Raw genomic sequence first — 25,276 nt, forward strand, 5'->3', positions numbered from 1 at the left:
TTTGGGGCACTTCTCTGTTTTCGTGGATGTTTCGTGAAGGAAAAGCATTTCAGGATGTATATTGTATACATTTCTCTGACATTAAATTGAACTTTTGAAACATGTCACTAATGATTTATTTTCTGCATTTCCATTTACACTTCTTCCCTGCAAATCCTGGTGCTGTCAGTGATGAGCATGACCAGGACATTGCAGTCATAGAGAAATGGTATCAGGGCAACAGAAATCCATCAATATTGGCTGATTATTGTTGGACACTTAAACAAGAAGCCCCAACACTAAGTACAAATGAAAATCATCAACAAAACATCTTTAACTTAGTTGAACTGTTGTAAAGCATCTGCTCTTTTATGCAATTAAACAAATTCAGTAAAAGTTAATTTCTTATTTCTCCAAATTCCTACGTGATACGAGTAGTCTGAAATTATATTCGTATTCAGCTTCAGTCTATCATACACAAAAAAAATCTGAGGAAGCAACACTTTCAAACAAATTTGTTGTCCAGTGCTATTAATACATCTACAAAGCTTGATAGTACATATCGTATTAAAAATATGCAGTTACTCTTAATACATTTCAGAGGTGAAAGCATTACTTAGACTCAATAAAAGAGAAATTAACAATAGATTCCTCTGGTGGCTAGGAGGATGCCTCCTGCTCTTTTGGTTGGCACGCTGGTGTGAAAAGCAACATTCCCAGGAAGACAGATGAGTTTACGAGCAAAAGATAATTGAATACGTTAAGTAAGATTTTGCACCTCTATATTTAGTACAGATGAAAATTCCTTCTTTTCCAGTAAATCTCTGGTTTAAGATATCTCATTATTTAACTTCAAACATGTATTTGTCAAAAGAAGCAAAATTAACTTTGCTATCTAAGTTTTAGCTTAAAAATTAAGTTGTTTCAGGTATACATATTTATTTCAAAGCTTTGCACTATGTTTGAAATGTCCATATTAGCTTCTCTATTGCTATTCAGCTCTCCTTTTTGAGAGTTTAAAATCAGGATGTCAAATATAGCCTTCATTACACATTCTTGTACTCAAATACAGATTACGGGAACGAAAACCAAAGGCTACTTTAAATCTTGGGCTTTCATTGATACAAACATGAAAAAAAACTTTCTACTGAAACTACAAAATGGAATTGTAGCTTCAGTAGAAACAGTATAGAAATACCCTGACACTATTTAGCCTTACTATTTCCGATTTTCTTTCAAAGGATCCAACCAATCTTGTGGCCCTTGCTGTGATAAATGCCAAAGAGAATACACATAATTTAAGATTACAAAACAGGTAACACTCCTCTATGGAGATGATATGTCGAAATTATTTTGAATTCCGCCAGAAAATATGTTAAAATCTACTATTTTGATAGTGTCCATGTATGGATTTGGTAGGTGGCTTATGTTATCAATTGTTAAGCTTTATTTATTCTATCCCAAATGAAAGGAACACTATCTTTGTTTAATTTTTGTCTCTCATTTCATTCATCAGTCATGCCAATATTTAATCTGTGAATAATGCTCATGGGGAAATTACTTCACAAAGAACCACAGGCCAAGAGCCAAAACTTGTTCAAATATTCAAAGTCTGATTACAACTGAGATCAAAGTTGAAAGGTGGGGGAATGAAAGCATATGACTACTGCAGTGAAGCTGTGACAAAATAAAAACCAGCATTGTACAAAACACTAAATTATTTACCTCAATAACGTTCTTCTTACTCGATTTATCTTTTGAAGCCCATTCAATTGCAGCCCCCTTTAAATCCACAGTGAACTCAGGTTTAGATTGTGTGTTACCAAATTTCTGAAAAAATCAAAAATTAAAATTTACTGAGATAACTAAAAAACAATTAAATCATATACAGGCTCCTTTTTCAGCAATTTTAGCCATGTTATTTCCAAAATTATTGGCCTCTTCAGAAATATTCCTGTACATTGGTCACTTTCAAATTGTGAAGGATATATAAAAACAATTATTGTCTAGTTCCAATTGGTCTTGAGGTTATGGTGAGTAACCACATTTTTGAACCACTGCAGTCCTTTTAGTCAAGTTACTCCCATTGTGCTGCTATGCTGGGAATTCTGTAACATGGACTCAGTAACAATAAGGGACTAATCATTCATTTCCAAATAGGTATAATGAGAAGCCTGAGGGGAACATGCAGTTGACAATGTTCCCACGTATCTGAAGCGCTAGTCCTTCTAGCTGTGAGGTTGTAGGCTTGGCTGGTATTATCAGAGTAGCTTGGGCGAGGACAGTGGACCTCGTAGAAGGCAAAACATACTTGTTCGTTGGAAAGCAATGTACACTGAGGTTGGTGTATGGCATACTCATTAAGTGGACTGCTTTGTATAAGTGATGTTTAGCTTCAATGGTATTATTGGAACGGCACTCATCTAGGCAAGTGGCGAATATTCCATCATGCTTTGTAGACGATAAAGGCTTTGAAGTGTCAGGTGGTGATTCAGTCACAAGATTCTCAGCCTCATCTCCTCTTTTTGCTGGAGTAATTACAGATTGATAGTCATACAGCACTAAAGTAGACCCTTTGGCCCACCATATGCAAGCTGATTATGATATACTTATACTAATCCCAGTTACCTGCACACTACCTGTAGCTTTCCATGCATTGACAATTCATGCGATTAAATATTATGAGAGTATCTATTCATCACTTGTTCAGGCACTGCATCCAGATTCCAGCAAAGCTGGAAAGATTATTTTTCAGGTCTCTTCTAAATCTTTTACCCCTTATTCTGAATTTCTGCCTTCCAGTGTTAGATAGCTGGGTTACGGTGAAAGATTTCCTGGTCTACACTGTTTATTTCCCTCATAATTTCATGTACCTTTGTCAGGTCATGCTCAACTTTCTCCAATTCAAGGAAAATAAACCCAACCTATCCAGTCGCTCCTCATAAATTAAACAATCTATCCCAGGTGCATCTTGATGAATCTTCTCCGCATGCTCTCCATTACGTAGCGGCTCCCAGTTGAATTTCTGGTCGTAGGTGACCACTGCATGTAAATGGTGAGGAACTTGATGATGATGATAATAATAACAACAATAGGTAGGTGGTTTGATTCATTCCTGTATGTGTATAATATATGGGAGTTCTGTGCCAAAAATGTTATTTCTCATTTATCACCCATTACCTCAATGGCTACATCTAGCTTTATTAGCTGAGGATTTTTAACATTGTGCATTCATCAGTGAACATTCCCCATTTCTGACCTCGTAATGAAAAGAAGGTCAGTGATAAAGCAGCTGAAAATGGCTGCACCTAGAACATAAACTTGAAGAACTATTGCAGTGATGTCCTTGGCTAAGGTGATTAATAACCTTTCGTGCAACATGTTACACGGGAACATTTTTCCTTTACATCCCCAGAACTGTAAGAGGCTCACTTCAGAATTAGATCAAATATCGCTGACATAATACACAAAATTTATTCTTTTGTGACAGTATAGCACAGGAACAGCCCTTCAGCCCACAAGTTTGTTTCTAAGTAATTAAATAATTAACTAATTAAGCTCCTTCTTCCTACACAATGTCTATATCCTTCCATTTCTTGCACATTCATCAGCCCCATCTAAGGGCCTCTAATATACATCTTATCTAGGCAGCATGCTGGTAAGCCTGTTCCGTATCCTCCCCAAGGACTTAACATCCTTCCTATGGGGGGGGGGGGGGGGCGGGGTAACCAGAGCTGACTGCAATACCCCAGGTATGGCTTGTCTAGAATTTTATAATTGGGCATATTTAAAGCTGAGGTTGATAGTTTCTTGATTTTTAAGGGTATCAAAGGTTATAGGGAGAAGGTCAGAGAATGGGGTTGAGTGGAAAAATAAATCAGCCACGACTGAATAATGGAGCAAACTTGCTGGGCTGAGTGGCCTAATTCTGCTATGTCTAATGGTCTTATAAATCTGCAAATACAGTGGCAAGAAAAAGTTTGTGAACCCTTTACAATTACTTGGTTTTCTGCATTAATTACTCATAAAATTTGGTATGATCTTCATCTAAGTCACAAACACAATCTGCCTAAACCAGTAACACACAAACAATTGTACTTCTTCTCGTCAATACTAAGTACACTATTTAAACAATCACAGTCTTAGTTCAAAAAAGTACGTGAACTTCTGGGGTAATGATTTCAACGAAAGCTATTTGGAGTTAGGTGTTCCAATCAATGAGATAAGATTGGAGATGTGGGTTGTAGAGGTGCCCTGCCCTATAAAAAAATCACACAAAGTCAGGTTACTGACAGAGCTTATTCTTCTCAAGAAAGATCTGTTTATATGCACCATGACTCAATCAAAATTGAGTAAACTGATTCCTAAGCTCCAGAACCTGGGCCTTAGCACTCAGATCTGCAGCTGGATCTTCAACTTCCTCACAGACAGGACCCAGGCTGTAAAAATAGGGGACAAGCTCTCCTCTACAATCACTCTGAGCACCGGTGCCCTGAATGCTATGTACTCAGCCCCTTGCCGTACTCACTGTACACCCATGATTGTGTAGCCAAGTTTCCATTGAACTCAACATATAAGTCTGCTGATGACACCACAATTGTAGGCTGTATCTCAAGTAATGTTGAGTTTGAGTACAGAGAGGAAATTAAGAACCTGGTGGCATGGTGCGAAGACAATAACCTCTCTCTCAATGTCAGCAAAATGAAGGAATTGGTTGTTGACTTCAGAAGGAGTAGTGGACCGCATAACCCCATTTACATCGGTGGTGCGCAAGTGTAACAGGTCAAAAGCTTTAAGTTCCTGGGGGTCAATATCACAAATGACCTGACTTGGTCCAACCAAGCAAAGTCCACTGCCAAGAAGGCCCACCAGCACCTTTACTTCCTGAGGAAGCTAAGGAAATTTGGCCTGTCCCCTCAAACCTTCACTAATTTTTATGGATGCACCATAGAAAGCATTCTTCTGGGGTGCATCACAACCTGGTATGGAAGTTGTCCTGTCCAAGACCGGAAGAAGCTGCAGAAGGTCGTGAACACAGCCCAGCACATCACACAAACCAATCTTCCATCCTTGGACTCACTTTACACTGCACGCTGTCGGAGCAGTGCTGCCAGGATAATCAACCAGCCAACACACTTTTCGTGCCTCTTCCCTCCGGGAGAAGGCTCAGGAGCTTGAAGACCTGTACGGCCAGATTTGGGAACAGCTTCTTTCCAACTGTGATACAACTGATGAACGGATCCTGACCCGGATCTGGGCCGTACCCTCCAAATAATCCGGACCTGCCTCTCGGTTTTTTTGCACTACCTTACTTTCCTTTTCCTATTTTATATTTATGATTTGTAATTTAAATTTTTAATATTTACTATCGATTTGTACTCCAGGGAGCACGAAGAGCAGAATCAAATATCGCTGTGATGATTGTACGCTCTAGTATCAATTGTTTGGCGACTATAAAGTATAAATAACTTCCAGAGGACCTTAGAAGAATAATTGTAGAGATACTCCAGCTGAAAAAGGCAAAAAAAAAGTATTTCTAAAGACTTGAATGTTCATTGGTCCAAAGTAAGAGAAAATATCTATGAATGGAGGAAATTCAGAACTTTTAACATTCTCCCTAGGAGTGAGCATCCTGCGAAGATCACACCAAGAGTACAAAATGCAATGCTGAAGGAGGTAAAAAAAGAACCCAAGGGTAACAGCAAAAAACCTGCAGAAATCACTAGAACTTGCTGAAGTCTCTGTTCATGTGTCCACCATAATAAAAACACTGAACAAGAATGGTGCTCGTGGAAGGACATCACGGAAGAATTCACTGCTCTGCAAAAAAAGATGTTGCTGCATGTCTCAAGTTTGCAAAAGATCATCTAGATGTTCTACAACGTTTCTGGGAGAATGTTCTGTGGACAGGTGAGACAGAAGTTGAACTTTTTGGCAGAAATGTACATGGCTATGTTTGGAGGTAAAAGGTCACTGTACTCATCCCAACTGTGAAGCATGGTGCAGGAAGCATTTTGTTTCGGGGCTGCTTTGCTACCTCAGGGCCTGGACAGCTTGCAATCGTTGAGCGAACAATGAATTCAAAATTGCATCAAGACATATTACACTAGAATGTCAGGGTATTGGTCCGTAACCTTAAGCTAATTGAAGTTGAATGATGCAACAAGACAATGATCCGAAACACAAGAGTAAATCAACAACAGAATGATTTTAAAAGAAACTCCGTGTTTTGGGATGGCCAAGTCAGAGTCCAGACATTAACCCATTTGAGATGTTGTGGAATGATCTGAAGAGGGCTGTTCACGCAAGGTATCCCAGAAATACTGATGAACTGACGTGAAAAGTAAAATTGTTTGTGTGTTATTAGTTTAGGTAGATTGTTTGTCGATTATAGTTACTTAGATGAAGATCAGACCACATTTTATAAGTAATTAATGCAGAAAACCAGGTGATTGAAAAGGGTTCACAAACTTTTTCTTTCAACTCTAACTTAGTTAACTTCCTGACTCTTAACTGATTTTTTGACTAACACAAGCAAGTATGCCATTTGCCTTTCTTGCCACCCTAGCCACTTTCAGAGAGCTATGGATTTGGACAAGACTCCTTTACACATCAACACTTAAGGGTCTTGCCATAAAGATTTCTGATCTCCCAAAGTGCTGCTTTGGATTTCTAGCATCTGCAGATTTTATCATGCATGTGGTCCTGGTTGACCTCTCGCTTTTGCTGTATGTATAGAATGCTTTGTGATTCTCTTTAACCCTACTTGCCAATTTCTTTCCAAAGCCCCTTCTGGCTCTACTAATTTCCTTCTCCAAATAGAAAGCCTCATTATGAGAACAGATGCAGTGGGGACTGAGGAACTGAGAATAGGGAATAGCATTTTTACAAGACCGAGGCTGAGGTCAAAGCGCTCGGCAGAGATGGTGCTCGGTACTCGGTGTCAGAGGGCTGATCAGAGCTCGAAGTTTTCAGACGACTCAGAGTCGGACTGTGGTCAGGCATGGTAGGGAGAGTTTTCTTCCTTCTCCCGTCTGCAAGAGACGTGGGACTTTCGAGAGACTTTGAACTTTTTTACTGTGCCATGGCCTGTTCTTCATCAAGTTATGGTATTGTTGCACTGTTGTAACTATATGTTATAATTATGTGGTTCTTGTTAGTTTTTCAGTCTTGGTCTGTCCTGTGTTTCTGTGATGTCACACCGGAGGAATATCATATCATTTCTTAATGCATGCATTACTAAATGACAATAAAAGAGGACTGCGTGTCCTCATAATCTAAGTGACTGGGTGGGAAGTGTAGTCAAGGTAGCTGTGAGAGTCAGTAAGAGGGGGTGACAGTGATGGACCAAGTAAATTTAAGGGTGGTGGTGGTGGGGGTGTCGGAAACAAAGTTAATGAAATTGACGAGCTCAGCATAAGTAGGTGCTGGAAACAGCAACAATGCAGTCCTCAATGTAATATGGAAAGACTTGGGGAGAGTTACCAGTTCAGGCTTACAACATGGAACAGATGACAAAAAGGCCAGGATAGCTGCCATTTCAGTGATGCTTCGCCTGGAAGACTGTTGAAGTCATCTACTGTACCTCGTGTTCCAGGTGCAGCCTCAAATTAGGAAGATCCAACTGAGATTGAGGGACCATTTCATTGAGTACTTTTGCTCTGTCCACCACAAAAGGCAGGATATCCCAGTGACCATGTAGAGGCAAGAATTTGCATTCAACTATATCTCTGATATGGTCATTATATCAAAGTTCAACGTACTGACCCATGCTGTATGTTCATAACCCTCATCTTCGTACTCCTAGCATTAAAATACACAAACTTCAACTTGTCCATCTCATTGTGCCGTTACCTTGCTTCTGTCTGCTCTTCCTGGTCATGATATCTACCTTCCTCTCAATCCCATCACTTTCTAACCTGATGCTCTGGTCACCTAACCATCCTGAGTCACACAAATAAATATCCTGGCCAGGATATTGTTCCTCTTCAGTTAAGGTGGAATCTGTTCCTCCTGGTCCTGCCCCATGAGAGGTTCCAATGATGTAAGAACCTGAAACCCTGTCCCCCTGCACCAGTTCCTCATCCATGCATTGATCTGTTTTATATTTCTATTTCTGCCTTGAATAGCATGTGGTACTGGGAATAATCCTGAGTTTAGTACTTTCAAGGTCCTGCTTTTCAGTCACTTACCCAACTTCTTATACTCACTGCACAGGATCTCGTCCCCAATCTACCCATGTCAGTGTGCACCACAACCTTTGGCTGCTCACCCTGCCCTTTGAAAATGTACTGCAGCCACTGAGACAACATCAACCCAGGAGACAACACACCACCCTGGCATCTCTTTTGCATTCAAAGAATCACCTTTTTGATCCCCCTAACTATTGAGCCTCCTACCTCTCTTATTTACCCTTCCCTTCTGGTTCTCGGAGCTGGCCACTGTGCCACTGACCTAGCTGCAGTTGTTCTATCTTGATGTCATCCCCTTCAACAGTATCTAAATGGGTATTCTTGTTACCCAAAGAAATAACCACAAGGAGGCCCTGCACTGTCTGGCTCTTCTGCTTCTCTTGTGGTCACCCAACTATCTGAGCCTGTACCTTAGGTGTGACCACCATACAAACGTTTGTCTATGATGCTCTCAGCATACTGGATTATCATGAGCACATTGAACTCCAACTCCTTCACGTCAGTCAGCAGCTAAAGCACTTTCCATGGTGAAATAAACAGGGGCACTGGCAGCCTCCAGAATCTCCCACATCCTGCTAGAGGAGCACACAACACAAAAGAGAAAGTGAATATGATATGACAGCCATTACAGAGGTATGGTTATAAGAAGATCAACAATATTTCACTTTTAAGGAAGGACAATTTGGAAGGAAGAAGTGCAAGGTAATGTTGTTTAGAAGAGATGAAATATGTACGATCGTGTGAAATGCTCAGATGTGGTAAAAGGGAAAAAACAAGAAGCAAAAAAAGGCACTGGTAGGAGTAGTGTACAGGACTCCAACCAATTCAACACTTCAGAAAAGGATACAAACTAACAAATAAAAACAGTATGCAAAGAACAGCAGCACAATGGAAGATTTAATCTTCAGATAGATTGGTTTAATCAAGTTGGAAAAGGTAGGTAAAAATGATTTCAGGACAGTTTCCTAGAACAGTGTTTTATCGAGCCAACCAAGAACTTGGACCTTATAATGAGTAATGTGGCAGGTTTAATAAACAGCCTTAAGAGTAAAAGATCCTCTTGAAAGCATCACAGATTTTTAAAAAATTCAGTTTAAAAGTAAGAAACCTAGGATGGAAATAACAATGCTTAACTTTAAATCAAGGGAATTACAATGGAATGTTGATAGAAATAAAACAGAAAATGCTGGAAATACTCAGCACTTCAGGCTGGATCTGTGGGAAGAGAAACAAGGATAGAATTGGTTATAGTGGACTGGGCAGACAGATTAGCAGATAACAGTTTGCAAACACAGCAAACACACAGCAAGGTAATTCAGTCAAGAAAAATCTCAGTGAGGAGTAGATTCTAAGAAAGGGATGAATCAAGAAAAACTAACCAAGGAAACACGGTTGGGAAGATGTTGGAGTCAATTATTAAGGATGAGGTTTCAGGGTACCTGGAGACTATGATACAGTAGACCAAAGTCAGCATGGCTTCCTTAAGAGGAAATCTTGCCTGACAAACCTGTGGAATTATTTGAGGAAATAACAGGCAGGATCGACAAAGGAGAATCAGTAGATATTGTTTACTTGGATTTTGTAAAGGCCTTTGACAAGATGCCACAGATGAGGCTGCTTAGCAAGCTAAGTGTCTATGATATTACAGGAAAGATACTAGCATGGATAGAAAATTGACAAGAGGCAAAAAGTCAGACTAAAAGGGGCCTATTCTAATTGGCTGCCAAAGACTAGTAATGTTCCACAGGGGTTGATATTCGGACTGCTTCATTTCATGTTACATGCTAATAATTTGGATGACGGAATTGATGGCTAGGTGGCCAAGTTTGCAGACGATACAAAGATAGGTGAAGGGGCAGGTAATGTTGAGTGAGACCACAGAAGGACTTAGACAGATTGGGAGAATGGGCAAAGAAATGGCAGTTGGAATATAATATAGGTAGGTGTATGGTCAGTCACTTTGGTAGAAGGGATAAAAGTATAGACTATTTTCAAAACAGGGAGAAAATTCAACAATCAGAGGTGCAAAGGGACTTGGGAGTCCTTGTGCAGTATTCTTTAAAGGTTAACTTGCAGGTTGAGTTGGTAGTAAGGAAGATAAATGTAATGTTAGCATTCATTTCGAAAGGACGAGAATATAAAAGCAAGGATGTGATGCTGAGGCTTTATAAGGCATTGATTAGACTGGACTTGGAGTACTGTGAGCAGTTAAGGGCCACTTATCTAAAAAAAAATATGCTGACATTGGAGAGGATCCAGAGAATGTTTACCAGAATGATTCCAGGAATAAAAGGGTTAATGTATGAGCAACACACATCAAAGTTGCTGGTGAACGCAGCAGGCCAGGCAGCACCTCTTCCTACAATGCTGCCTGGCCTGCTGCGTTCACCAGCAACTTTGATGTGTGTTGCTTGAATTTCCAGCATCTGCAGAATTCTTGTTGTTTGCCGTTAATGTATGAGAAGTTTTTGATGACTCTATGCCCATATTTCCTGGAGTTTAGGAAAATTAAGGAGAATCTCATTGAAACCTATCAAATATTGAAAGCATGATGTGGAGAGCGTGTTTCCTATAGTGGGTGATTCTAGGACCCAGAGGGTCCAGCCTGAGATAGAAAGATGCCCATTTAGAACAAAGATGAAGAGAAATTTCTTTAGCCAAAGGGTGGTGAATCTGTGGAACTCGTTGCCACTGACAGCTGTGGAGGATGTCATTGAGTATATTTAAAGCAGGGGTTAATAGGTTACTTGTTAGTCAGGGGTCAAAAGGTTATGGGGAGATGGTAGGAGAATGGAGTTGAGAAGGATAATAAGTCAGCCATGATGGAATGGCGGACCAGAACTGATGGGCTGAGTGGCTTAATTCTGCTTCTATGTCTTATGGAAAGAAAAGAACTTCTTAAATTGAAAGAGAAAATATAATAAACTGCAGAAGTCAGCAGTGGACTCAAAGATTGGTATAAATTCAGAATTCAACAGAGGACAAAGAAAAAGATTTTAGATATTAAATCAACTGCAAAGGCAAAGTAGCCAAATAAACTCTTATTGGTTACTTCTATATTTCTTATGAGTATAAAAGTAAGTGTCCAATGAACATGGAACTCATTTAGAATAAGGCATTTAGAAGAATACTTATAGGGGACAAGAAAAAGGACAGAGGAGTTAAACAGGTATTTTGCATTAGAATTTAGGATAAAGACATCTTACTAAAGCTAGAAAGGAATTTAATAACATTAGTATCACTGGAGGAACACCTTTTGGTTAAAACTGATAAGTTCCTTGGCCTGGATAGCTTGCATTCTACAATTCTGAAAGCTGTAGCCACTAAGATAGTGAACCTATTAGTTATGAACTTCAAAAATCATTATATTCCAGAGAACTACCAGAGGACTGGAAAAATGCAAATAGAACAGCCCTAATCAGAAAGGCAGCAAGTTAAAATGTGCTTAACCACAGGCTAATTTGCTTAATAACTATTACTGGAAAAATTGTTAGTTAATTATTAAGGAAGATACAGTACTCCATTTGGAAAATCAATCTAATGGCAAATCATCTGACAAAATTTCCCAGAGTTTTTAAACTAAGTTTTAATCATATTGGGTACAATAAATAGATTTACTGTATTCCAACTTCCAGAAGGCATTTACAGAAATGCCTCTTAAAAAGAGCAGAGCCATGTTGTTGGGAGTAATGCATTGGTAAAGGTAAAGATTAAGCTAAAGGGTCATATTAAGGTGGGCAATTTGTAACCAGCGGGATGTCACAGTGATTAGTGTCACTGCAGAAAGACATCTGGAGATCTTTTAACACAAAACACAGAAATGCCAATACACACGTGGAGATAATGAAGACGACGAACTGAATGCTGACATTTATTTCCACAAGGATGAAGTAGTTATGTATCGAAGTCTTGCTGCAACAATTTTTGGCACTAATGTGACCAAATTTAGAGCATCTCAATAGATTTTCGGCGTCCTTAAGGATGCGTATTATTGCACATTGGCTAACAGGCATAAAATTCAGAGATACGTGGTTCACTACGATGATCCCAGGAGTGGAGGTATTGCCCTAGTTGGAAAGATTAAACAAATTGGTACTTTTCTTATTGAAGCTTAGAAAAATAAAAGGTGATTTAATGATTCTTAAGGGCTACACAAGGGACTGTAAGTGCTGACAGGATTTCAGAATCTAGTACCAGAGGGCAGTCTCAGAATAAGGAGGCACATATTTAAGCCTAAGATGAGGAAGTACTTCTTAAAGCCTGACTGTCTTTGGAATATACCAGCATAGAGAGCTATGGGGAAGGCATCAGTACATAGCTAAAGTATGAGATTATTAGTATGAGGATCAAAGATTATGGGGAAAAGATAGCAAAGTGGGTTTGAGGAACTTCAGATTAGCCATGTTTTCATTAAATGACACAGCAGGCTCAAGGGCAAAATGGCATTTTCCAGTTCCTGCTACTTAAGGCTGTAGAAGGAAATCTTAAGGTCACAGTAAATTTTTATGACTAGTGCACATGAGCAAATAGAAATAAATAACTTTAGCTTTAACCTTAATAGTGAGGTAAAATTCGCCTCAAGAGAAAAATATCTGAAGAACCACATGCTCCTATCACAAAAATGAGATTAATGGCAGCCACAAATGAAATCTATCCTTGGTAAATGTGGCAGTACGAAACTATTTTTATTTTTTGTTGTGCTGAGACAAAAGAATTCTTTCACATCTTAATAAATTTATAATAATATCAAGCCCAATACTTACTAAAATATTTTGAAGCAAGCAATAGTGTTGAAAAGTACAGAAAAGATCTTTTAAAAAAATCCACATCTATGTCCAGCAGGGTGCCACAAAATAATCAAACACCAGAAGCATGCAAGCAAACAGAGCTGAAACATTTTCTAGCTAAAGCCAGCCAATATTAGTGTAACAAAAAATGCTGCTGGTATGAAATTACACACGAAACATTTGTGATTTTGCTATGGTACATGCAGAAAAAACATACAGTGGACAGTTTACATAGGTGACTGGAGATCGACACTTGACAGCACTTTTCCACGCATCAAGAGGAGAAAGCACGAGCTATGGGACGGATGTCCTGTGGTAGAATGACTTGGTGAAAAGAGGGAAGAAAAGTGAAGTCACAAATGAAAAGCACAATGAATCAGCAGCAACAATATTTTCTGAAGGCAAGCATTAAGATCACTGCTGATAACATTTTGCAAAATTCTTTACATTTTTCCAAATATTCCAAGTAGTTAATTATATTAGATGCAATATACAATGTCTCTTATGTGCAAAAACAGGTCCTCATGTTTGTTGACAATCTAACAAAATATTAAAAAACATGTTTCAGTCTCTCTTAAAACGAGATACAATCTGTTTAAACTAAGTTGGCAGAAGTATGGGAATCAGAGTGATAGAGCTGGGGATGGGCAGTTCATATACAAATCAATGCAGTATGTAGTGAAACTGTGAGAATGAACAGGTAGATGACAGGGAATATTTGTAGTCGGTGGGATGAGTTGAAGGGTAACATGGAGGCAAAATCAAAACGGGTGATAAATACAGGACTGAAGGTGTTATATTTGAATGAATACCATATACAAAATGAGGTAGGTGATCTGGCAGTGCAGTTTGAGATTGGCAAGTACGACAATGTGGGCATCACTGAATCGTGGTTGGAGGAAGATCATGGTTGGAGCTTAACATCCAAGGACGCACATTCTATCAAAAAGACAAACAGGCAGGCAGAGGGGAGGGCATGTTTCTGTTGGTAAAAATGAAATCAAATCCTTGCAAAGGGGTGACATGGAATCAGAAGATTTAGAACACTTGAACAAAGAATCAAGGAATTGCTAGCGTAAAAAGACCCTGATGGGAGGGATAAATAGGCCCCTGAACAGTAGCGAGAAATAAAAAAGGCATGTAAGAAGGGCAATGTTACGATAGTCATGGGGGAAGCTCAATAAGCAGATAGATCCAGAAAATCAGGTTGATGCTGGATTCCAAGAGAGGGAATTTATAGAATGCCTAAAACATGGCTTTTTAGTGCAGCTTGTGGTTGAGCCCACTAGGGGAAAGGCAATTCTGGATTGACTTCTGTGTGAAGAACCAGACTTGATTAGGAAGCTTAAGGTAAAGGAACCCTCAGGAGACAGTTATAATGATAGAATTCACCCTGCAATTTGAGAGGGAGCAGATAAAAGTTAAAGGTATCAGTATTACAGAGTAAAGGGGATTACGAAGGCATGAAAGAGAAGCCTGTCAAAATTGATTGGAAAGGGATACAAGCAGAAATCATGGCAGAATAGCAATGGCTAGAGCTTCTAGAAGAAATTTGGAAGCCACAGGATAGATACATCCTAAAGATGAAGTAGTATTCTAAAGGGAGGATGAGGCAATTGTGAATGACAAGGGAAATTATAGACAGGATCAATGCAAAAGAGAGGGTATATACAGTGGTGCGAGAAAGTTTGTGAACCTTTTAGAATTTTCTCTAGAATCTTCACGCAGGTCCTAAAACTAGATGAAGGAGAACCCAATTAATTAAATAAATAACACACAAAAAAAATTATACTCTTTCATTTATCAAGAAAAATAATCCAGTATTACATGTATTTGTTGGGAAAAGTATGTGAACTTCTGCATTCAGTAACTGGTGTGACGGCACCTTGTACAGCAATAACTTCAACCAAATGTTTCTGGTAACTGTTGACCAGTCCTGCACATCAGCTTGAAAGAATTTTAGACTATTCCTCCTTACAAAACTGCTTCAACTCCGGGATGTTGGTGGCCTTCCATGTATGAACTGCTTGCTTCAAGTCCTTTCATAACATTTCTATATGATTAAGGTCAGGACTTTGACTAGGCCACTCCAAGACGTAAAAATTTCTTCTGCTTTAACCATTCTTTGGTAGGCAGACTTGTGTGTTTAGGGTCATTGTCTTGCTGCATAACACACTTCCTCGAGCTTCAGTTCACAGACGGACACCCCGACCTTTTTTGTAGAATTTACTGGGTACAAGTCAGAGTTCATAGTTTATCAATTATGGCAAGCCATCTTGGTCCTGAGGTCAAACCATGACATTGCAATCACTATGTTTCACAGATGGGTTGAGGTTCTTTCTTTCTTTTCTTTTAAATCTTTTTATTAGTTTTTCAAAATTATAAACTCAATAACAAAGTTGGTACAAAGAGATTGGAAAAATGTTCATCAGCATATATAAAATGAATTTTAAGTAACATAGAAATAAAGGACTTCCAAACTCATAATGAGATTAAACATTAACAAAGAAATAAAAAGAAAAAATATATAAACAAAAAAAACCCAAAAGAAAAAGAGAAAAAAAACCCCAAAAAAAGGCAAAACAGGGCTACACCAACAGCTTGTATCAGACACAATCAATAATGTCGTTAACTCCGCTCCTCTCATCATATAATTTTAGAAAAAAGGTTCCGAAAGGTCAGATTACATCATATGAAAATGTTGCATAAAAGGTTTCCAAGTATCTTCAAATTTAACCGAAGGGTCAAAAGTATCACTTCTAATTTTTTTCTAAATTTAAACTTAATATGGTTTGAGAAAACCATTGGAATGCAGTTGCAGGATTAGTTTCCTTCAGTTCAACAAAATAGATCTTCTCACCATTAAAGTAACAAAAGCTATCATTCAGGAGGCTGAAGAAGACAAAGGTCTATGTACTACCATTGGCAATACAAAGATTGCCGTAATAGGATGGGGTTTTAAATCAAAGCATAGAACTGTTGAAATAATATCAAAAATATTTTTCCAAAAGAGGACAGGACCAAAACATATAAGTTAAAGAAGCCACTTCAGAGTGACATCTATCACAAGTAGGGTTTATATGGGAATAAAAACGAGCTAGTTTATCTTTGGACATATGAGTTCTGTGTACTACTTTAAATTGTATTAAAGTATGTTTAGCACATGTAGAAGAAGTACTAACTAATTGAAAAATTTTATCCCATTTCTCTATAGGTAGGGAAAGTTGAAGTTCCCTTTCCCATTCATTTTTAATTTTATCAGATATATCTGGCTGTAATTTCATAATTATATCATAAATTATTGCTATTAATCCCTTCTGCAAAGGATTAAAACCTAAAATTTTATCAAAAATGCCAGAAGGATTTGAAGTCAGAAAGGTAGGCAACGTGGTATTTAAAAAATTTCTCATTTGTAAGTATCTAAAAAAAATGAGATCTAGGCAAATCAAATTTCTCAGATAACTGCTCAAAAGACATAAAGCAGTTATCCAGAAATAGATCACGAAAACATTTTATACCTTTCGTTTTCCATATCAAAAAGGCTTGGTCCACTACCGAGGGTTGGAAAAAGAAATTAGATATAATAGGGCTTGATAACATAAATTCATTCAAACCAAAAAATTTACGAAATTGAAACCATATTCGCAATGTATGTTTAACTATAGGGTTGAAAATTTGTTTATTCAATTTAGATAGTGCAAAAGGCAGTGAAGTTCCTAAAATGGAAGCTAAAGAAAACCCTTGTACAGAATGGCCTTCAAGGTTTACCCAATGTGGGCTTGGAGTTATATTCCAAACTTGTGTCCAAAATATTAAGTATCGGATATTAATTGCCCAGTAGTAAAATCTTAGGACTGGCAATGCCAAACCATCCTCTTTCTTAGATTTCTGTAAGTATTTTTTTTACCTAATCTGGGATTTCTATTTTGCCATATATAAGAGGAAATTTTAGAGTCAATAGTATCAAAAAAAGATTTAGGAATGAAAATCGGCATCGCTTGAAATAAATATAAAAATTTGGGTAAAATAATCATTTTAAAAGCATTAATACGGCCAATCAATGATAGAGACAAAGGGGACCATTTAGTAATCAGTTGTTTAACCTGATTAATTAATGGTAAAAGGTTGAAATTGAATAGATCCTTATGTCTCTTAGTAATTTTAACTCCCAAATAAGTAAAAGAATCAATAATCACTCTAAATGGAGTTTCTATAAATGGGAACCTGCATATTTAATGGAAAGAGTTCACTCTTACTTAGACAACAGGAATTCTGCAGATGCTGGAAATTCAAGCAACACACATCAAAGTTGCTGGTGAACGGAGCAGGCCAGGCAGCATCTCTAGGAAGAGGTGCAGTTTACGTTTCAGGCCGAGACCCTTCGTCAGGACTAACTGAAGGAAGAGTGAATAAGGGATTTGAAAGTTGGAGGGGGAGGGGGAGATCCAAAATGATAGGAGAAGACAGGAGGGGGAGGGATGGAGCCAAGAGCTGCACAGGTGATAGGCAAAAGGGAAAAGAGAGGATCATGGGACAGGAGGTCTGGGAAGAAAGACAAGCAGAGGGGGGACCCAGAGGATGGGCAAGGGGTATATTCAGAGGGACAGAGGGAGAAAAAGGAGAGTGAAAGAAAGAATGTGTGTATAAAAATAAGTAACAGATGGGGTACAAGGGGGAGGTGGGGCATTAGCGGAAGTTAGAGAAGTCGATGTTCATGCCATCAGGTTGGAGGCTACCCAGACGGAATATAAGGTGTTGTTCCTCCAACCTGAGTGTGGCTTCATCTTTACAGTAGAGGAGGCCGTGGATAGACATGTCAGAATGGGAATGGGATGTGGAATTAAAATGTGTGGCCACTCGTACTTAGTTTCAGTTTATAACCAGAAAAGCTACTAAACTGAGCAAGCAAAGTTAATACTGCCGGAATAGATTTTCCTGGGTTAGAAATATATAATAGTAGATCATCTGCATATAGTGATAATTTATGAGTCTCATTTCCACGGGTAATACCAAATATATTAGGGGAGTCACGAATGGCAATAGCTAGCGGTTCCGAGGCAATATCAAATAGTAGTGGACTAAGAGGGCAACCCTGCCTAGTACCACGGAATAAATGAAAAAAAAAGGGATCTTTGATTGTTAGTAAATACCGAGGCCAAAGGGGTAAAATATATCAGTTTAATCCAGGAAATGAATATCGGACTAAAATTAAATTTCTCAAGGGTATTGAATAAATATATCCATTCAACTCTATCAAAAGCTTTTTCAGCATCCAATGAAATGACACATTCTGGAATTTTGGGTGAAGGTGTATAAACAATATTCATTAATCTCCTAATATTAAAAAAAGAGTAATTGTTTTTAATAAATCCAGTTTGATCAGCAGAAATAATTTGGGATAATACATTCTCCAATCTCGTTGCCAATATTTTAGAAAAAATCTTAGAATCGACATTCAGCAGAGATATAGGTTTATAAGATGCACATTCAGTAGGATCCTTATCTTTTTTAAGAATTAGGGAAATAGAAGCTCAATAGAAAGATTGTGGTAATTTACCTATCAAAACTGCATCCCTAAAAACACTACATAGCCAAGGAGTTAGTGTAGTTGAGAAAAATTTTTAAAATTCTACTGTAAATCTATCTGGACCAGGTGCTTTACCTGAGTTCATTGAAAAAATAGCATTCTTTATTTCCTCTACTGTAATAGGTACATTTAGTTTTGAACGTTCGTTAGATGATAATTTTGGAATATTCAGTTTCTTAAAAAATTCATGCATTATAGTGGAGTCATCAGGAAATCCTGATTGATAAAGGGAGGTATAAAATTCTTGAAAGGATTTATTAATCTCGTCATGGTCAACTGTCAAAGTGCCATCTTGTTTACGAATCTTAAGAATTTGTCGTTTAACCGAGGCCAATTTCAATTGATTAGCTAAAAGTTTCCCAGTTTTATCACCATATATATATAAAGTTGACTCTTAGTTTTGATTAATTGACTTTCAATTGAAGATGATAATAAGAGATTATGTTCCATTTGAAGTTCAACTCTCTGTTTATAAAGTTCTTGATTAGGAGCTATAGAATATTTCTTATCAACTTCTTTAGTCTTGTCGACCAGTTTCCTTATTAGTTTGCTTTTTTAGTCTAGCAGTGTATGAAGTAATTTGTCCACGAATATATGCTTTAAAAGTATCCCAGAGGATCCCATTGGAGATATCATCCGTGGAATTCGTTGTAAAGGAAAACTTAATCTGTTCATCAATAAACCTAACAAAATCTGAATCTTGAAGCAAAGTGGTATTAAATTTCCATTGTCTAGAATTAGTAGATTTATCCCTTAAGTTAATAAATAATTTCAACGGTGCATGGTCAGAAACAGCAATAGAATCATATTCGCAACCGTAACAAAAGGAATTAATCGAGAGTCAATAAGAAAGTAGTCAATTCTTGAATAGTGCTGATGTACATGTGAAAAAAAGAGAACTCTTTGACATCCGTATGTAAGAATCTCCAAATTTCTGAGATTCCAGAGTCGGGTAAGGGTAGCCGATTTATTTGGAAGTGCTTGGTTAAACTTGGATCTATCTATCAAAGGATTTAAACAACAATTCAAATCACCACCCATAATCAGCATATAGTCACTTAAATTGGGAAGAGATGTGAGGAGATTTTTTAAAAAATCAGGACAGTCAACATTTGGGGCATAAACATTGAGCATAGCAACTTTTTTGTTAAATAGCAACCCAGTAATCAACAAAAATCTGCCATTAGAATCTGAAATTGTCTCATAGTGCATAAATGAAATTGACGAATCTATAAATATAGAAACACCTTTTACTTTAGCCTGTGAATTCGTATGATACTGTTGACGCTTCCAGAATCTAAAGAAACGCTGATTATCCTCTTTCCGGACATGAGTTTCTTGTACAAAAATAATATGAGCATTCATCCTATGGAATACTTTAAAAATTTTCTTCCGCTTAATCGGGTGGTTTAAACCATTTGTATTTCAAGAAACTAAACTGATAGTCTTATCCATCATAATGAGCTCGAGTATAAAGTATGTAAAGGGTTAACCAGAGCAGAGACTCATGACCCCAGAAGAGGAAAAAAGGTCCAAAGAGGAACCGGAAGTTATGACATTTCAGACATTTTGGTAGTTTCTGGTCGGCCTGTTTAAAAAGAAAAAATGAAAAAGGAAAAATACCACCCACCTCCCACAAAAACCCAAAAAAAAGCCAGACAGTGGCCAATGCTAAATCTAAGACTAAACCTAACCCCATCTTTCCGGAGGGCGACCCAACAGAAATATGTTTATCAAAAAAAAAGACACCACCCTTATGGAAAAAAGTAAAAACTAGCTATAACAGTAAAAGAAACTTAAAGTGATTAAAAGTATCGAATAGCTCCTTGCTACTCATATTTCAAAGAACATCAAACATTAGATCATATTACTATATTAATTTTTCAAATATAAATGATTAGAAAAGACGTGAGAAACAGCAAGGATTCTGGGGAGAAGAAAACAATCCCCCATTTTAAAAAATAATACTTTAATAACATTTCAAAAAGAAAACAAGCATTAAACCCATAACTAAATAACTACTAAAAGGTATTAGGAGTAAGATATACAGGATCACTAACAGAAAAGCCTAATATCGTTTAACTATATAAAACAAACCTACACTGCCAGATCGAGAAAACAAAACCTCGAACTAAACAATCAGAGACGAGAGAAAAAAACCAAACGATACATTGATTAATCCTCCGTAAAGGAAGGCAGATCATCAGGAAAACTTCGGGCTTCCATCGGGTTTTTAAACAGGCTACGCAAGTTATCTGACATAACCACTCTCAGACGGGCTGGAAACAGTAGCGCTATTTTATAACCCCGACGATAAAGTTCTGCCATCTGAGGTTTAAAAGCCACCCGTTTTTTCAGTACGCCTTGGCTGTAGTTTTCAACAATTCTGAACTTGAAATCTTGAAATTTGATCATACCTTTCTTCCGAGCAGCTCGGATAACTCGTTCCTTCTCGTGGACATAATGAAACCAAATAATGATCGGTCTCGGTTAGGCTGATTTCTCCGGATTAAAACGGAATGAACAATGAGCACGATCTAATATCGGGGGTTCTTCCAATATATCAGAGCCAAACACACATCCATTAGCAATTTAGAAAAATATTTGGTAGGATCTCCCTTCTCAACATCCTCAGGAAAACCAATTATTTGCAAATTCTGTCGTCGGGAACGATTTTCAAGATCGATAGTCTTAGCTTGATAGCGTTCCAATTGCTGAGTTACCGAAGTTAAACTTTTTTCAAGCGCTTCAATTCTTTTTTCTCTTTTACGGCCATCTTCATCTAATTCCAAAATTCTGACTTGATGTTGGTCAGTCTCACGTCTGAATGTTCTTGATTCTTCTTTCCTCAACTTCAACACTTCTTCAATTGCACTGAGTCTTCAATTAACTGTATCTTCTAAAAGTTTCTTCATTAGTTCCATAGTTACCGGAGTTTCCTTCGAAGTTCCAGGATCACCATTTTTTTTCCCGTTTCCGCCCGAACCTTTCCCTTCTTTAACTTCTCGTGCTCTGGTATTCATTTTCAATAAGTAAAAGTTGTAGTTCAGTAATATAGATCGTTTAGTGTAGGTACAGGTAAGGTAGGTAAGAGTGGTTACATGTAAGAAAGTAAAGGGTACGGAGCAACACCCAAATGCAGCTCACTCCATGAGTCCCCTGCCGGAAAGTCGAGGTTCTTATTCTGGAATGCAGTGTTTGCTTTTTGCCAAACACAATGCTTCTCATTTAAGCCAAAAAGTATTTTGGACTCATCCGTCCACAGACTGTTCTTCTAATAGCCTTCTGGGCTTATTCATGCGGTCAGCAAACTTTAGACATAGAGCATGTACTTCTTGGAGAGTTGAGGCTTTCTCCTTGCAATCCTGCCATGCACACCATTGTTGTTCAGTGTTTGCCTGCTGGTAGACTCATGAACACCGACACTAGCCAATGCAAGAAGCCTGTAGCTCCTTAGCTGCCACCCTGGGGTTCTTTGTGACCTCCTGGAATATTACATGCCTTGTTCTTGGAGTGATTTTTTTTTTGTTGGTTGACCACTCCTGGGAAGAGTAACGATGGTGTTGAATTTCCTCCATTTGTACACCATCTGTCTGACTGTGGACTGGTAGAGCCCAAACTCTTTAGAAATGGTTCTGTATCCCTCTTCCAGTCTGGTGAGCATCGACAACTTTTTTTTCTGAGGTCCTCAGAAATCTCCTTTGATCGAGGCATGGCACACTTCCAAAAACCTGTGTGGTGAAGATCAGATGTTGATAGTGAAGACCTAACTTTATGTTCCTTAAATAGGGCAGGGCTTTCCACAATCACACCTGATTGTCATCCCATTGATGAAACACCTGACTCTAATTTTCTCTTTAAATGATTGGATAATCCGAGAGATTCACACACTTTTTCCAACAAATACATGTAATAATAGAATAAATAAATGAACAAGTACAATGTTTTGTGTTATTTATTTAACTCGGTTCTCTATATCTAGTTTTAGGACTTATGTGAAGATCTGATCACATTTTAGGTCATATTTACGCAGAAATAGAGAAAATTCTGAAGGGTTTACAAACTTTATAGCACCACTGTAATATAGCAAAAATAAGTCATTAAGTTAAGAGAATTGGGAAGCTTTTAAAAACAAACAGAAGACAACTAAAACATAAGGAGAGAAAAGATGAAATATTAAGGTAAGCTAGCCAATAACATCAAAGATGATACCAATTTTTTCAGATATATAAAGATTAAAGAGAGTTGAGAGTGGCTATTGGATTGCTGCAGAGGAAGTAACGGGGGACAAAGAAATGGCAAACAAACTTTAGTATTTTGTGTCAGTCTTCGCTGTGAAAGACACTAGCAGTATGCCAAATGTTCAAGTGTGTTAGGGGGAAAAAGTGTGTATAGTTGCAGTTACTAAGGAAAAGGTACTTGGGAAGGTGAAAAGTCTGAAGGTTGCTATAGTACTATGCAAAAGTCTTTGGCACCCTTTTTTTAAAATAATTTAGCTTTTATTTGTTGTCTTCTGCATTAGTGATCAATAGAAAAGAACAAATTTTAGATTTTCAAACATTCATTTTCCAAAATATTAAATGTTAGATTTTTTGTATTTTGTTAAAGAAAGTAACATAGTAAGTAATATACCACTTTTCAAATAAAAACATTATTACTTTACTGGTTTATTGCCCATTGCATGATTAAATAAAGATAACTAACAGAATGCTAATGATCAATGACATAATGAGTTGAATGACTAAACTAATTAAATGAAACAGAAACAAGTGTAAAAGAAATCAAACTGAGTGAAGGATAACTAAATTAAAAGGTGAAGGTGTGACAGATGTGACAGCCTAACTTTCAAATCATCAATTCTTACACTATGGCAAGAGTGACCATAGACTGCCTATAAAAAGTATTCACCAACCACCCCCAACCCCCAGAAGTTTTCATGTCTTATTGTTCTACAACATTGAATCACAGTGGACTTAATTTGGCTTTTTTGGACCCTGATTAACAGAAAAAGTCATCTTTGTGTCGAAGTGAAAACAGGTCTCTACAAAGTGACCTAAATTACTTACAAAATAAAACACAAAATAATTGATTGCATAAGTATTCACCCCCTTTAATACAACACACCAAATCATCACTGATGCAGCCAACTGGTTTTAGAAGTCACATAATTAGTTAAATGGCAATCACCCATGTACAGTCAAGATGTTTCAATTGATTGTAGTAAAAATACACCTGTATCTGGAAGCTCCAACTGCTGGTGAGTCAGTACCCTGGTGAATACTACACCAGGAAGACAAAAGAACACCACAGGCAACTCCGCAAAAAGATTATTGAAAAGAACGAATGAGGAGATAGATACAAGAAAATTTCCAAGTCACTGATTATCCGGCAGAATACAGTTTAAGTCAATTGTCAGAAATGGAAAGAATCTGCCTAGAGCAAGCCATCTTCAAAAACTGCGTGACTGTGCAAGAAGGGGACTAGTGAGGAAAGCCACCAAGAGTTACCAGCTTCAGAGGCTGAGATGGGAGAGACTGTGCATACAACAACTGTACTTCGGTGCTTCACCAGTCGCAGATTATTGGAGAGTGGCAAAGAGAAGGTCATGATTGAAAAACAACTCACGTGAAATCTCGGCTAGAGTTTGCCAGAAGGCATGTGGGAGACTCTGAAGTCAGATGGAAGAAGGTTCTATGGTCTGATGAAACCAAGATTGCAAGAGAACAGTGACTTAAGATTTGTTTTGCAGCAGGACAATGATCCCAAGCATAAAGCCAAAGCTGCACAGGAATGACTTAAGAACAAAAAGGTTAATGTTCTGGAGTGGCCAAGTTAGAGTCCAGACCTCAATCTAATTGAGAATTTGTGGCGAGACTTGAAAAGGGCTGCTCTCTCATGATCCCCATGCAATCTGACAGAGCTTGAGCAGTTTTGTAAAGAACAATGAGAAAAAATTGCAGTGTCCAGATGTGCAAAGCTTATACAGATCTATCCACAGAGACTCAAGGCTGTAGTTGCTGCTAAAGGTGCACCTATTAAATACTAACTTGAAGGGGGTGCAAGGAGGCTTTTTCCACTGAGGCAAGGGGAGAAAAAATCCAGAGGACATGGGTTAAGGGTGAGGGGGAGGAAAGTTTAAAGGGAACATTAGGGGGGGCTTCTTCACACAGAGAGTGGTGGGAGTATGGAATGAGCTGCCAGACGAGGTGGTAAATGCGGGTTCTTTTTTAACATTTAAGAATAAATTGGACAGATACATGGACGGGAGGTGTATGGAGGGATATGGTCCGTGTGCAGGTCAGTGGGACTAGGCAGAAAATGGTTCGGCACAGCCAAGAAGGGCCAAAGGGCCTGTTTCTGTGCTGTAGTTTCCATGGTTCTATGGGTGAATACTTATATATTCAATCATTTTGTGTCTTATATTTGGAATTAATTTTGATCACTTTGCGGAGATCTGTTGTCATTTTGACATGAAAGAGTCTTTTTCTATTGATCAGCTGAAAAGCCAAATTAAATCCACTGATTCAGTGCTGTAAAATAATAAAGCATAAAAACTTCTAAGAGGGGGGTGAATACTTTTCATTGGCACTGTAGTAACAAGACACAAGGTGGACATCCTGCATCAGTAAGGTCTCTCCCAGGCAGAAATTGCATGGCAGACAAGAGATTCAAGCTCTTCTAAAAAAGCACAAAGAAACAGGCAGGGTTGAGTACCAGAAATGCAACGGTCA

The 25,276-nt window shown here is 38.0% G+C and overlaps 1 protein-coding gene across 5 annotated transcripts in view; it reads right to left on the minus strand.

The window, feature by feature from the left end:
• arhgap12b (Rho GTPase activating protein 12b) overlaps nt 1–25,276 on the minus strand; it is a 210,241-nt gene that overhangs the window by 56,679 nt on the left and 128,286 nt on the right. For all 5 annotated transcript variants that reach the window (XM_072253968.1, XM_072253969.1, XM_072253967.1 and 2 more), the window contains one exon: nt 1,705–1,809. In XM_072253968.1, coding sequence (XP_072110069.1) covers nt 1,705–1,809 — 105 coding nt within the window. The remainder of the gene's footprint in view (nt 1–1,704; nt 1,810–25,276) is intronic.

The sequence above is a fragment of the Mobula birostris genome, chromosome 3 (genome assembly GCF_030028105.1).
Source record: "Mobula birostris isolate sMobBir1 chromosome 3, sMobBir1.hap1, whole genome shotgun sequence".
In the NCBI taxonomy this organism is placed as follows: Eukaryota; Metazoa; Chordata; class Chondrichthyes; order Myliobatiformes; family Myliobatidae; genus Mobula; species Mobula birostris.